General features: G+C 49.5%; 2 protein-coding genes across 2 annotated transcripts; both read right to left on the bottom strand.

The window, feature by feature from the left end:
* Positions 1-3: 3 nt before the first annotated feature.
* On the bottom strand, positions 4-1,486 carry LOC102049538 (hemoglobin subunit beta-like). The gene is made up of 3 exons (XM_005440510.4): positions 1,326-1,486; positions 993-1,215; positions 4-243 (listed from the first exon to the last, which is right to left on the bottom strand). Exons 1-3 carry the CDS (start codon positions 1,415-1,417, stop codon positions 115-117), a joined length of 444 nt encoding a protein of 147 aa, XP_005440567.1. The 5' UTR covers positions 1,418-1,486; the 3' UTR covers positions 4-114.
* On the bottom strand, positions 1,340-10,882 carry LOC102049361 (hemoglobin subunit rho). The gene is made up of 3 exons (XM_005440509.4): positions 9,471-10,882; positions 9,139-9,361; positions 1,340-8,072 (listed from the first exon to the last, which is right to left on the bottom strand). The coding sequence occupies exons 1-3, from the start codon at positions 9,560-9,562 to the stop codon at positions 7,944-7,946; spliced, it is 444 nt and encodes a 147-aa protein (XP_005440566.1). The 5' UTR covers positions 9,563-10,882; the 3' UTR covers positions 1,340-7,943.
* Between the last annotated feature and the right edge of the window lie 384 nt (positions 10,883-11,266).

Genomic DNA, 11,266 nt, shown 5'->3' on the forward strand with positions numbered 1-11,266 from the left:
ACCTTTTCATAGCTGAAGCAGTTGGTGTTTATTTGGCAATTAAAGACCAGCAGAACCAAAGGATGTTTCCCCATGAACCAGGAGAATCTCCAGGCACAAATGTTTGCAGGAGGCTCAGTGGTACTCGTGGGCCAGTGCATGGGCCACCACACGGACCATCTTCTGCCAGGCGGACTGGCAGGCGGGGGTGAAGTCCTTAGCAAAGTGGGCAGCCAGGACGATGATGAGGATGTCACCCAGGAGCTGGCAATGGAGGGAGGAGAAGGCATCAGCCCGGTGCTGCCCCCCTCCTCCCTCTCCACCGTCACACCACCCAGGTGTTCACACATGAAGACCAGTTATTGGGGAATGCATCACAAAGCAAGGAATGGATTTATCACAGTCCTGTGCAGAGCACCAAGCTCCTTGCACAGCTTGCATCTCTGGCACTCATCAAGATGCCTGGATGTGCTGGATCCTCCTCCCCACACACCTTCCTTTACCTTCCTCCCTCCTCTTCAACTGGGTTTATCCTTTCCTTTCATATCCCTACCCACCCTTGCTTTCTCTTGGCTCAAATCCCCTCCTTCTGGTGAAGTGGCTGTGTTTATTTTCTCTGTTGGCTTAACCACTCCACCATAGCCAAGCTCAGCTCTGTCCTCCAAACCCTGTCTCATTTTCCTCCCTTCTGGTCTCTGGCCACTCCAAGCCAACATTGCTGACGACCAGCACGTATTCGACTCTGCATTTCATGCCCATCCACCTTGCCTGCCTGGGTTCATCCTCTCACAGTTCCCAGTCCCATAACTCCTCTCTATTCTCCCGAGTGTGCCTGTTCGCTCCCCTCTCCCCTCCACCGCCGCTGCCCGCCCTCAGCAGGCACCCAGGCTCAGGCAGCCTCAGAGTTTCTCTCTAGGTCTCAATGACTGACAGACACCTCAGAGACCCCTAAAGCTCCCTCCAGAGAACAGAAACCCCTGCCCAGCTGAGGCCGGACTCTGAGAACAGCTCACCCTGAAGTTCTCGGGGTCCACGTGCAACTTGTCACAGTGGAGTTTGCTCAGCTGAGCAAAACATTTCTTAATGTTGTCCAGGTTCTTCACAGCTTCCCCAAAGGAGGTGAGCACTTTCTTGCCATGGGCACGGACCATGGGGTTGCCAAGGATGGCAGTAGGGCTGGAGAGGTTCCCGAAGGAAGCAAAGAACCTCTGGGTCCAGGGGTAGACAATCAGCAGCCTGGGGAAAGACAGAGGGACACAAGCAGACACGTTAATGCTCCCAAATGCAATTGCCACGGTTTGTCTATCCAGGGTGCAGCTGAGCAGATGCCTGGGAGATGGACCTACCTGGCCAGGGCCTCAGCACCACATTCGGCCACATTGACCTTGCCCCAGAGGCCGGTGATGAGCTGCTTCTCTTCAGCTGTCCAGTGCACCATGGTGTAGAGCAGGAGGGTTTGCCTGGGGCTTCCCTGAACAATGACAAGGAAGTGGAGCAGAAGTCTGCCCCAGGGATTTTTATACACTAGTAACCGCTTGTTCTAATCTCAATTCACGTAGCTATTGGTTGGGGCTGGGGAGGGAAGCTGGGCTGCACAAGGAAAGATAGCAATTTTGGATGCTGTCCAAGGGGAAAAGGGGCCCTTTTCCCCCTCAGTCTTTGAGTGGACAAGCATCATCTCATACCCATGCACTTGTATTTGCAGCCCCAAGTGCAGGTGGAGCTGCCTGCACGGCTCCTCCCCAGCTGTGGGTTTCGAGCATTTCAGCGGCAGCCAGAGGCTGGGGGCTGAACATGTGATGCAGACCCAAGAAGAAGATGTTCAAAGAGTTTGCAGTCTCCATCTTCACCATGTTTTCAGGCTTTTAATGTGCATTGGTGCCCTGCATTCCTGGAATTCATCCTGAACAGCTCTAGGCATCATCCACCCCAGCTCAAAGGAGTAGAGGATTACTGGGGAACAAGGATTGAATGATCACTCCCAAATCTAGGACCCATGATTTTAACGTAAGAATGTTCTTTCTTGTCTCTCCTAGCAAAGAGCTTCAGATTTGTTGTCCATCGTCATTGTCCATCATTACTGTCCATGCCATCATGAACCTAAACTCTATTTCCCATCTCCAGTGCAATTCCCTGTCAACAGAGAAAGTGGATTCACCTTGAAGGCATGCCTCTGAGTTGCAGGTCTCAAGAGCACAGCGCTACCCCTATCCTTAGTCCTATGAGGAATCATAGAATCATAGAACCATTTAGGCTGGAAAAAAACTTTAATACCATCAAGTCCAACCGTTAACCCAGGACTGCCAAGTCCACCACTAAACCATGTCCCTAAGCACCACATCTACACCTTTTTTGAACATTTCCAGGGATGGTGACTCCACCACATCCCTGGACAGTCTGTTCCAATGCTTGAACACCTTTTCAGTGAAGAAAACTTTCCTAATATCCAATCTAAATCTCCCCTGGCGCAACTTGAGGTACAAGCCAGACACATCACCCACGTGGACAGTCAGTCCCACCTGATGCCACCTAGGACCAGGCTGTACTGTGCAAAACCAATGTTAATTTTATCTGCTAGCCCTCCAGGAAGAGGGCAACACAACTTTTATTTTGTTTAGATATTGAATGCTTCATTACTGTATGGGGCTGATGACTATCCCTTATTCTAATAACTGGGTGGCTTTGGGGCACAGTTCTGAGCCTGATCAAACCAGGAATAGGGTGTACACCAAATAAAAGGCAGAACCAAATAGGGACCTATTTATTTTTTCAGACAGCTAGCAGAAATAGGTAATAAAACCTTGTCTGCATGGCAACAGTTGGATGGTTTTGCTGTACCAGGCACTAGTACTGACAAACTCTTGAGTGCAGACACTGCTTACACTTGAAAAAAAAGTTTTTTTGGTATATAGCATACCTTGTACCCCAAAAGCAGTATGCTGTCCTGGCAAAGCAGCAGTTCTACTGTTGGTAGAGCTGTCTTGATCAGATTCCTTGTTCACATCAAATAATTCAGCCCCAAGAAATGGCCTGGCAGGGATGATGTCTCACTGGTACAGGATGAAGTCTGCCCTCATGTCTTCTTCTTAGCAAGAGCCTTTACAAATCCAAAGAGCTCTACCTTGTCTTTTCTCTGCCTGCTCCAAATAAAACTGTCAATAAGTTCTTCCAGCCTTACATCTGGTCAATACCATTACTCCCTGCAGTTACTAGATCTTTGAAAGTTGTGACTTTTTCCACCCTCCTACTTGAGAAGGCGTCTTGATCCAAGGTGGTTTTTTACTAACAAGGGAGGCTGTCAAAGTATTCGTACCAGTATAATTTTTCAAACTGGGTCCTGATGCACTGTAGGAAGCATTGATGCAAGAAGTGTGTTATAGAGTGAGGTACTGAGCTCTGTCTTCAGCTGCAACTGGTGACCTGACTTTAAACTAAATTGTCTAATTGCAACTCTAGTTCTGCTATGTTTGCAAAATGGCTCATGCACGTGTTTTCCCATTTAATATAGACATAAGAAATGAGGAAGCTGTAATGTCAGCAAATTGCTCTGCGGACACAGCTTCCAGATTCTTTATTAGCAGAGTATACTGGTGAACTGGTGGCATCAGTCCTGTGGTACCTCAGCACCAAAAGAGCTTGGATGCACCATCCCATGAGGGCAGTTTCAAATGCCCATCCCAGGCATGAGGCGAGATGCTAAACCAAGAGAAGCAGCAAAGGATGAACAGCTCATGGGGCTTGCTGAGCTTTGGCTTATCTTGCCTTCCTTCTCCTTCAGCCCTGTCCCTCCACATCCTACGTGGCTCCTCCTCACTCAGTGCTGTGGGCAGCAGCATCTCCTGAGCTTGCAGTGTTTCTGCTGGAGAACATCGTCCCATCTTGGCAAGTGATTCCTTCAAGGTGCTTTTCACATCATCTCCAGCAATTCCATCAGTGCCACGGGGTAGTTATCAGCTGACAGAAGGAAACAGCATGACACTAAACTCCCTGTGAAAGACTTCCAATGGCTTTTTAGTTTTAAGGGTGGTTAGCCACAAAGACATTTTAAGGAAACCTGCTATGTTGGGCAGGCCTGGAGGCTGTTTACAACAGTTGGGCAGTGGTCCATAATGCTGTCAGAGGCACAAGCTCACAGTCAAGCAGGTACAGCCCCGAAGGTGCCTGCAAGGATAACAGGGTGATCTCAGCCAGGACACCATGAGCATTCGCTGCAAGCAGCCCTGTACGCTGTGGGATGGCAGAGACACTTGGCAGAAAACAAAGGTGCAAATAGCCCAGACAGTCCAAGCCCTGTGCTCTGCTTGGGGCTTCTTCAGGGGTTCCATCCACCGCATCCATTTTTGTAAGAAAGAGTTCATTTTAAGTACATTTTAAGGCCACCGGCTTTATGTCTTGGGGGCAAAGGCCTGGCTGGCAATTTTTGGATGCTCAGAGCTCCCAGTACAGGGGTTGTCTGCTGAGGGAGCTGTTTGGTGGCACAGGATGGGAAGGGAAATGCTCATCACAACCAAAACAGTGCCAATTAGAAGCAAATTCTGTAGCTTTTTTCCAGTTCACAGTGTCAAAGGGAGATCTTTCCCCTAGTGCACCCACAGCAGTACCCTACAGCATGCTTATCCCCAGAAGGAAAATTAGGGCCCCTTTTTCTGTCTGCCTGGGATGGATTTCACTATGGTCAGGACTCTTGCCTCAAGCATCCTTCCTGCTGGCTGTTCACTTTGGTGGCTGGAAGATTCCCAAAATTGTTCTTCATTTCTTGGCCCCTCACTAGGCCATGCCCACTTCCATGGATGGGAACCATCCCTTTTAATAGATAAATGATCCCAATGATGGCAAAAGGCAGCTACAGTGACAGTCTTTCTGAAACAAGCAGAATTTATTTGTCACTGATTGCAAAAGGGAGTGTCCAGCACCAAGCTTCACCAGAGCCCTTATCAGCAGGAGTGATATCCATACCCAGCCTCTGCCACTCTGGATCCAGGCCAGCCTCTTCTCCCTCCTCCAAAACATGCAATTTCTTGTGTCATAAACCAGTAGATTTCAAGGGCGTCTTTGTTCCCACTTTATTTGCTGTGATCTTCCTTTCCCAGCTGAACAACCCTGTCCATGCTCCTCTCACTCTGTGCCAGTACCTTGTGTTCTCCTAGCTGAGAGCAGGAGCTTGCTCCTTCCCCCTGGAATGGAAGCAGCAGACAGCAAAGTGGGAATGTGCATCTTCCAGCCCTGCTTTGATCAGGCCATGGAGGGCTGGAACCACTTCAAAGGGACCCTGGGCTCCAAAAGGGTGTTTGCACTATGTAGAGATGCTGGGGTTCATGGTGAGCATCTGGGGCTCACTGAAAGGGTGTAACAGAGAGCAAGGCAGAAGTCAGGTCCTGAATGTGAGCTAGCTGCTAAGGACCAAGCTGATGGCTCACTGTGTCCTGGACATTTCGTGGCTCCCAGCCCTGCCTGAGCATCCCAGCATCACTCTGCACAGCCACTGCAGAAATGCCCTGATGACTATTTTGTCTCATGGTAAAACACCAGCACTGCTTTTGCCCCATCACTGTGCTGGTGAGGCTGGGCTCTCCTCCCCAGAGAGGACAATGTGCACAGCGTGATGGCCTGGAAATGCACATTTGATTCCTGCTTTCCCACCAGCTGTTGGAGGCACTTTGATCAAGCCACTTTCCCTGGGCTGCTCCATTCCTTGGCTGCAAAGGAAGGAGCCATTACTGACACCACTTCCTCTGTAAAGAGATGTTAGAGCTACTGATGCCACACTGTGGGGACTAGGCAGGTCATTTCAACACCAGGTTTGCTGTGGTGTTTGCCTGGCTTGCATCCAGGACTCACCTCTAGCCCCCCTTTGGGGTCAGAAGGGCTGTTGGTGGCCATAACTTTGCTCTTGCTTCACACAAGAGAGGTGCAACTCTCACCTGGAAAGCCTGGTACACTGGCTCTGCAACCCCAGCACTGCATTCTGCCCCTTGCCTGTACCTCTAACTGCAGATTAAGGCTGAGAGGACCATCCAGGTGCTGGCATAGTGCACGGCTAGGAAGCAGGATACACTCCACATCACCACTGGTATGTGTCCATGGCACAGGGTGGGAGAGGAGGAGCAGAATGATTAAGACATTCACAGACCCTGGAGCAAAAACATATTGCTGAGGTCCACAGACACTTTGCAAGCATTTGCTGGTTTGGGACCCAGAGGTATAAAGACATGAACAGACAGAGCGTGTGCTGCTGGATGCACGCACAGCCATTTTCTTGCTGTTACATCCACCCATGCCTCAGGCACAGGAGCCCTTTTCTGTTTGGCGGCAGATTTCAAGGTTTTGAACTGCACTTTTGTGCTAACTGGAACAAGACATTGAAAACAGTCTTATCTCCTAAAATCCTGCTGAAATGCCCATTTGCTGACTGAAAGGAGAATGATGTGCTGCAGGAAAGCTGGACTGGTTTCTAGGGTTTTTTTACTTTTTCTTTTCCCCCAGCCCAGGATGTGCTTGGTACTGCCAGCAGGGCTGGGTCCTTTGCCTGTTAGACAAGCTGCCTGTGTGGGACAGAGGTGTCATAACATAACTTCAGGAGAAAGGTAGAAAATTTATTCCTAAATCATGCAAAAAAAAAAAAAAAAAAAAAAAGATTTCAACAATCTGCAACACTCACATGTCTGTCCCTGTTGCTTTTTAAGTTATTCCTGGAAGAGCATTGCTGAAACTGATGTGCATTACACAGAATCCTTGCATTCCAATGAAAAAACATTCTTCCATTGAGCCAATCTGAGTGAAAAAAAGCTCTGATCAGTCCTGTTTCAAAGCAGCCCTCACTCCCCCCTCGTGGGTTCATACACATTTTAGATATCGTACTCTCATCAAAATGTGCAAGAGTAATGGTAAGAGCATTTTCCTTGCTGATTCAGGGAACGCTTTTGATGAACTTTGTAAAAATACACAAAAATTGGTACTGGTACTAAAATACAAAGCGTTAAATTTCTGCCTAATCTAAACTGGCTTCAGTGAATCTCTACAAATGTATATCCTTACATGCATCACAGGTTGAGATGTTTAGGGACAGAGGGGCCCTTGCTTGCCCTGCAGCTTCTTCTGCACAGAATAGGTCAGAAATACACACACATACCCCCCGCTGATTTCAGCAAGCTCAGAAGTACTAGGTGGGCTGGGATGTGCCCATCACTGGTTTAGAGGCCAGTATCCCCAGATGTCCCACTGGAGCTCCATATGTGAGGTGCATCCTAGCAGCTGTCCTACTGTAATACACTTGGTAAGGCTAATAAGTTGAATGGGTGGGTATGGAGCTGCGCTCTGTTTCACTCACCAAAACTGATTTATTTATAGTATCACCTCTGAGAAGTACCTCTGTTCTATCATGGATCTTCTCACTGAGTCTTTCTACAGTGTATTTTGTTATCTTGGAAGTCAGATACAGGAGATCAGGGCACCTAGACTTCCGTCTTTGTTTTGCTGTCAGGATATCATGCTTTGCATAAGCATTTTTCCTGTGCCTTTGAAAGCAATGTATTTTCCCTCCCTGGAAGACAATAAGGTTTAAGCTATTGGGCCTGCACTTAAAGTGAGATTTATGGTTTACAGGTGGACTTGATGATCTTAAGGGTCTTTTCCAACTTAAAGGATTTTATAAAGATTCTATGATCACTTTGTGCATGGAGGTCCAGGACCAGTACTGCTGGGCAGGCAGGAAAGGGCAGCAGTGAGTACGCTGATGCCTTCTGGAGAGAGGCCAAATAGCCAGCAAATGTAGCCTCCCCTTTGGCCAGCCTGGATGCCTTTCTGGACCATGATGGTCTCAGCAGTCCAGAGCCCATCTTCCCCCTTCAATGACCCTTGCTCCCTCCCTCCCATAACACAGGCAGCCAGAGACAGAGGAGCACACTAAGTCCAGAAAATGTGGGGTTTTTTATTGACTGTTACAAACACATTGGCCTCCAGAGTGTTTAATGGTACTTGTAGGCCAGAGCATGGGCCACCACGCCAACCAGCTTCTGCCAAGTGGCCTGGCAGGTAGGGGTAAAGTCCTTGGTGAAGTGTGCAGCCAGCACAATGATGAGGATGTCTCCTAGGAGCTGGAGAGAGAAGGAAGGAAATCACATCAGCATGGTGCTAAGCACCCCTGCACAGGACCCAGGGACCAGAGGCTGGAGGGAACGCAACTCTCTGGTGGGTCCTGGAGGCTGCGACCCGGGGAAGAATTTTTAGCTGAATTCTCTGTGCAGGAAAATAGTCCTGTGCTGATCGTATGCACCAGTATCCACTTGATCTGTCTCTGCTTCTTCTCTCAACTGCCTCTTTTTCCAGCCTCTAGACTGTATTTCCAGACATTTTCTGTCTTTTTTCTTTTCTTTTCTTTTTTCTGCTGTGAAAATCCATGCCTACTTGAGCAGGGGGTTAAGGTCATTATGAGGTCTACCTACTACACCCCCAAAGTCAGGTTTAAACAAAGACTCACTCAGAGGCCATCAGCCACATCCAGCTCTCTCAATCCCTTTCAGTCCGAATTTTCCCTCTCTTCACCCGCAGTGACTTCTCACCCCCCTGCACCCTGATCTCTTTTGCTTCATTCCCTCCCGCTCCCCTCCCTCATCTGCTGACCTTGTCCTCACATGCAGATCTGTCTTCTCTCTCTCTAATCCCAGCCTGAATCTCTTCCCATCAGTGTACAGCCCCTGACCATCCCACACTTGCTTTTCCCTCTCCTCTCATGTTTTTTCACCTTGGAAAAAGGTGAAATGAAGTGGTCCTCATCCTTGGGGTGAGGAGGTGCCAGGGAGAGGTTGCCCATGGCGCTGACACAGCGAGACTTCCCTCTATGCTCTCCACCCTCAGCCCCACTAGGCCTCCCGACATCCTTGTACCACTTCTCCCAAACCATGCCTGAACAAGCCTCCAGGCTTTCAGAGCATCTCCCTATAATTGTCCCCAGACCCCTCACAGCCTGGAGCCTGTCATTTCCCTGGAATTGTCAAATGCCCAACCTCCTCCTCTCCCCCAGTTTCCATCCAAACCAGCCCCTTTCTGTTTGGTGACTAAAATATATGTTATTGGTGCTTGCCTGGAACCCTGCAGGCACTGAGGTACTTTACAGGATGGAGGGAGAGGGGGTCAAACTGATGCAAACCAAGTGCAGCTCACCCTGAAGTTCTCGGGGTCCACGTGCAGCTTCTCACAGTGCAGCTCAGACAGCTTGGCGAAGGTTGCCTTGAGATTTTCCAGGTTTTTCACAGCTTCCCCAAAGGAGGTGAGCACTTTCTTGCCATGGGCACGGACCTTGGGGTTGCCAATGATGGCAGTAGGGCTGGAGAGGTTCCCAAAGTTATCAAAGAACCTCTGGGTCCAGGGGTAGACAATCAGCAGCCTGGGGAGAGACAGAGTGACACAGACACAATGTTAATGCTCCCAAATGCAATTGCCATGGTTTGTCTATCCAGGGTGCAGCTGAGCAGATGCCTGGGAGATGGACCTACCTGGCCAGGGCCTCAGCACCGCATTCCTCCACATTGACCTTGCCCCAGAGGCTGGTGATGAGCTGCTTCTCTTCAGCTGACCAGTGCACCATGGTGGCAGGCGGCTTTGCTCAGAGCGGCGGGAGGACACAGACCCTGTAGCTGAGCTGCAGACCCCATGGAGGTTTTTATCCCCTGCCAGCAGCTCCTCCCTGTCCTGCGCTGTGGGGTCATTGGCTGGGGCTGGGGTGGGGGTCCCCAGCAGTGGTGGGTCGGTCTGTCCACGCAGTGGTCAGTCTGCGGTGAGGTGTGGTCTTCAAGGAAAAAGCCCTGGGACATGCTTAACAGCAGGCTCAGGACATAATGCCCTCTTATCTCCTGCTCCTTCCCTGCTCTCTGACTGCCTGCTCACCCCATGACCTGCAGTCTGCAGCAGGCACTGACCCATGTGTAAGGTACTTTAGAAGAGATCCATGCCAGCAGCACCCAACCTTTGAGTTGCAGCAGCACCCAACCCTCTGCAGGGTTTACAGGCTCTCTAAACTTGAGGGCTATTTCTCTGATGGGACAGATGACCTGATTATGAACTTAGGCACTTCACAGATCCTTCTGCACAGAAGCATATTGGATATGCTGAGTGCTCTCACCCTGCGCTGCAGCTTTGCACACACAGACCAGCAGAGAAGCCCCTCTCTGTTTTCCTAAGCAGGCACCTTTCACCAGGCAGAAGTGCAGAAAAAATCAGCCTGTCAGTCCAGTTCCTCCACACCTGAAGCGTGTGCTGGAGATCCATGGATATGCAGCCTGCTTGGTGTTAATGAAACAGAGATCCTCACGGTCTAGGTTTCTATGAATACCTCTGTGGGATGCTGGTGCCAGGGCAAGCTGTGACTGGGTGCAGGCTCCTCTGCTCTTTCAATATATGTACAATATTAAAAAGGCAGACACTTCACTGGCCTGTCCCTGCTGGGAAATTAAATGCCTTGCACAAGGATAGCAGGACCGACCATCTCACAACCAGAACAGCAACATCCATTTCCACCAGTTCAAGCTCTGACCAAAGGCTTTTGCTTGACTCTAGGTATCACCTTCTTATTGAACACCATGGGTGTTCTCCTGTTTTTCAGGCTTCGGGTGAAGATGTGCTCCCACACTCAGAAAGGCAAAGCCAGGGTGCATGAGGTGTAGGGAACCCTGACAAGACCATGGACTTTGGGTGTATCTGCAGGCAGTTTAGGAGGTTTCATCCAGACCTCTGACCCATTACAGATCGATACCAGTCCATTGATCTCATGGGAGCCACACTGAGCAGTGGCACAAGCTCATCACTATGATCCAGATAGGATGGTTCACGTCTGTGGTTACATTTCAGCTCCTTGCCACAGGGTCCTAGGAGGCATTATTCATTCTTTTAAATTTCTGAATCCTAGGCCAGGCCCACAGGCCCCTTTCAGCAGCAAGCGAGCTACTGGCATGGTCTGATAACACGATGTGGAGCAGAGGCTGCTCTGGGCAGATAAAGGCATTGTGCAGGTGGCCAGTGCTTGCTTTAGTTACTCACCTAAAGAGCAGACACACGGTCACACACCCTCGGTTCTTAAGATCTGAAGACTTCAAAAGCTGTCTTTTTTCAATATAACAGGACTCAGAGAGTGAAATCCAAAATGTGTGGCCCTAAATTCACAAGCTATTCCCATCATGTGAGTCAGCCAGCTCATACAACTGAGCACAGTGCTGACCAAAACAGCCATATCCTCAGCTGGGGGATGACAGTAAATGACCTAGCAGGACCTTTTCATTTATTATTTCTCTCACCC

The sequence above is a fragment of the Falco cherrug genome, chromosome 2 (assembly GCF_023634085.1).
Source record: "Falco cherrug isolate bFalChe1 chromosome 2, bFalChe1.pri, whole genome shotgun sequence".
Taxonomy (NCBI): Eukaryota; Metazoa; Chordata; class Aves; order Falconiformes; family Falconidae; genus Falco; species Falco cherrug.

What these genes read in the sequence shown, in the direction of transcription:
- LOC102049538 (XM_005440510.4), bottom strand. Translation starts at nt 1,417, where the DNA reads ATGGTGCACTGGACAGCTGAAGAGAAGCAGCTCATCACCGGCCTCTGG. An exon ending in GGTGCTGAGGCCCTGGCCAG is followed by an intron (nt 1,216 to 1,325) that starts GTAGGTCCATCT and finishes GTCTTTCCCCAG; the next exon opens with GCTGCTGATTGTCTACCCCT. An exon ending in TGGACCCCGAGAACTTCAGG is followed by an intron (nt 244 to 992) that starts GTGAGCTGTTCT and finishes CTCCATTGCCAG; the next exon opens with CTCCTGGGTGACATCCTCAT.
- LOC102049361 (XM_005440509.4), bottom strand. Translation starts at nt 9,562, where the DNA reads ATGGTGCACTGGTCAGCTGAAGAGAAGCAGCTCATCACCAGCCTCTGG. An exon ending in GGTGCTGAGGCCCTGGCCAG is followed by an intron (nt 9,362 to 9,470) that starts GTAGGTCCATCT and finishes GTCTCTCCCCAG; the next exon opens with GCTGCTGATTGTCTACCCCT. An exon ending in TGGACCCCGAGAACTTCAGG is followed by an intron (nt 8,073 to 9,138) that starts GTGAGCTGCACT and finishes TTCTCTCTCCAG; the next exon opens with CTCCTAGGAGACATCCTCAT.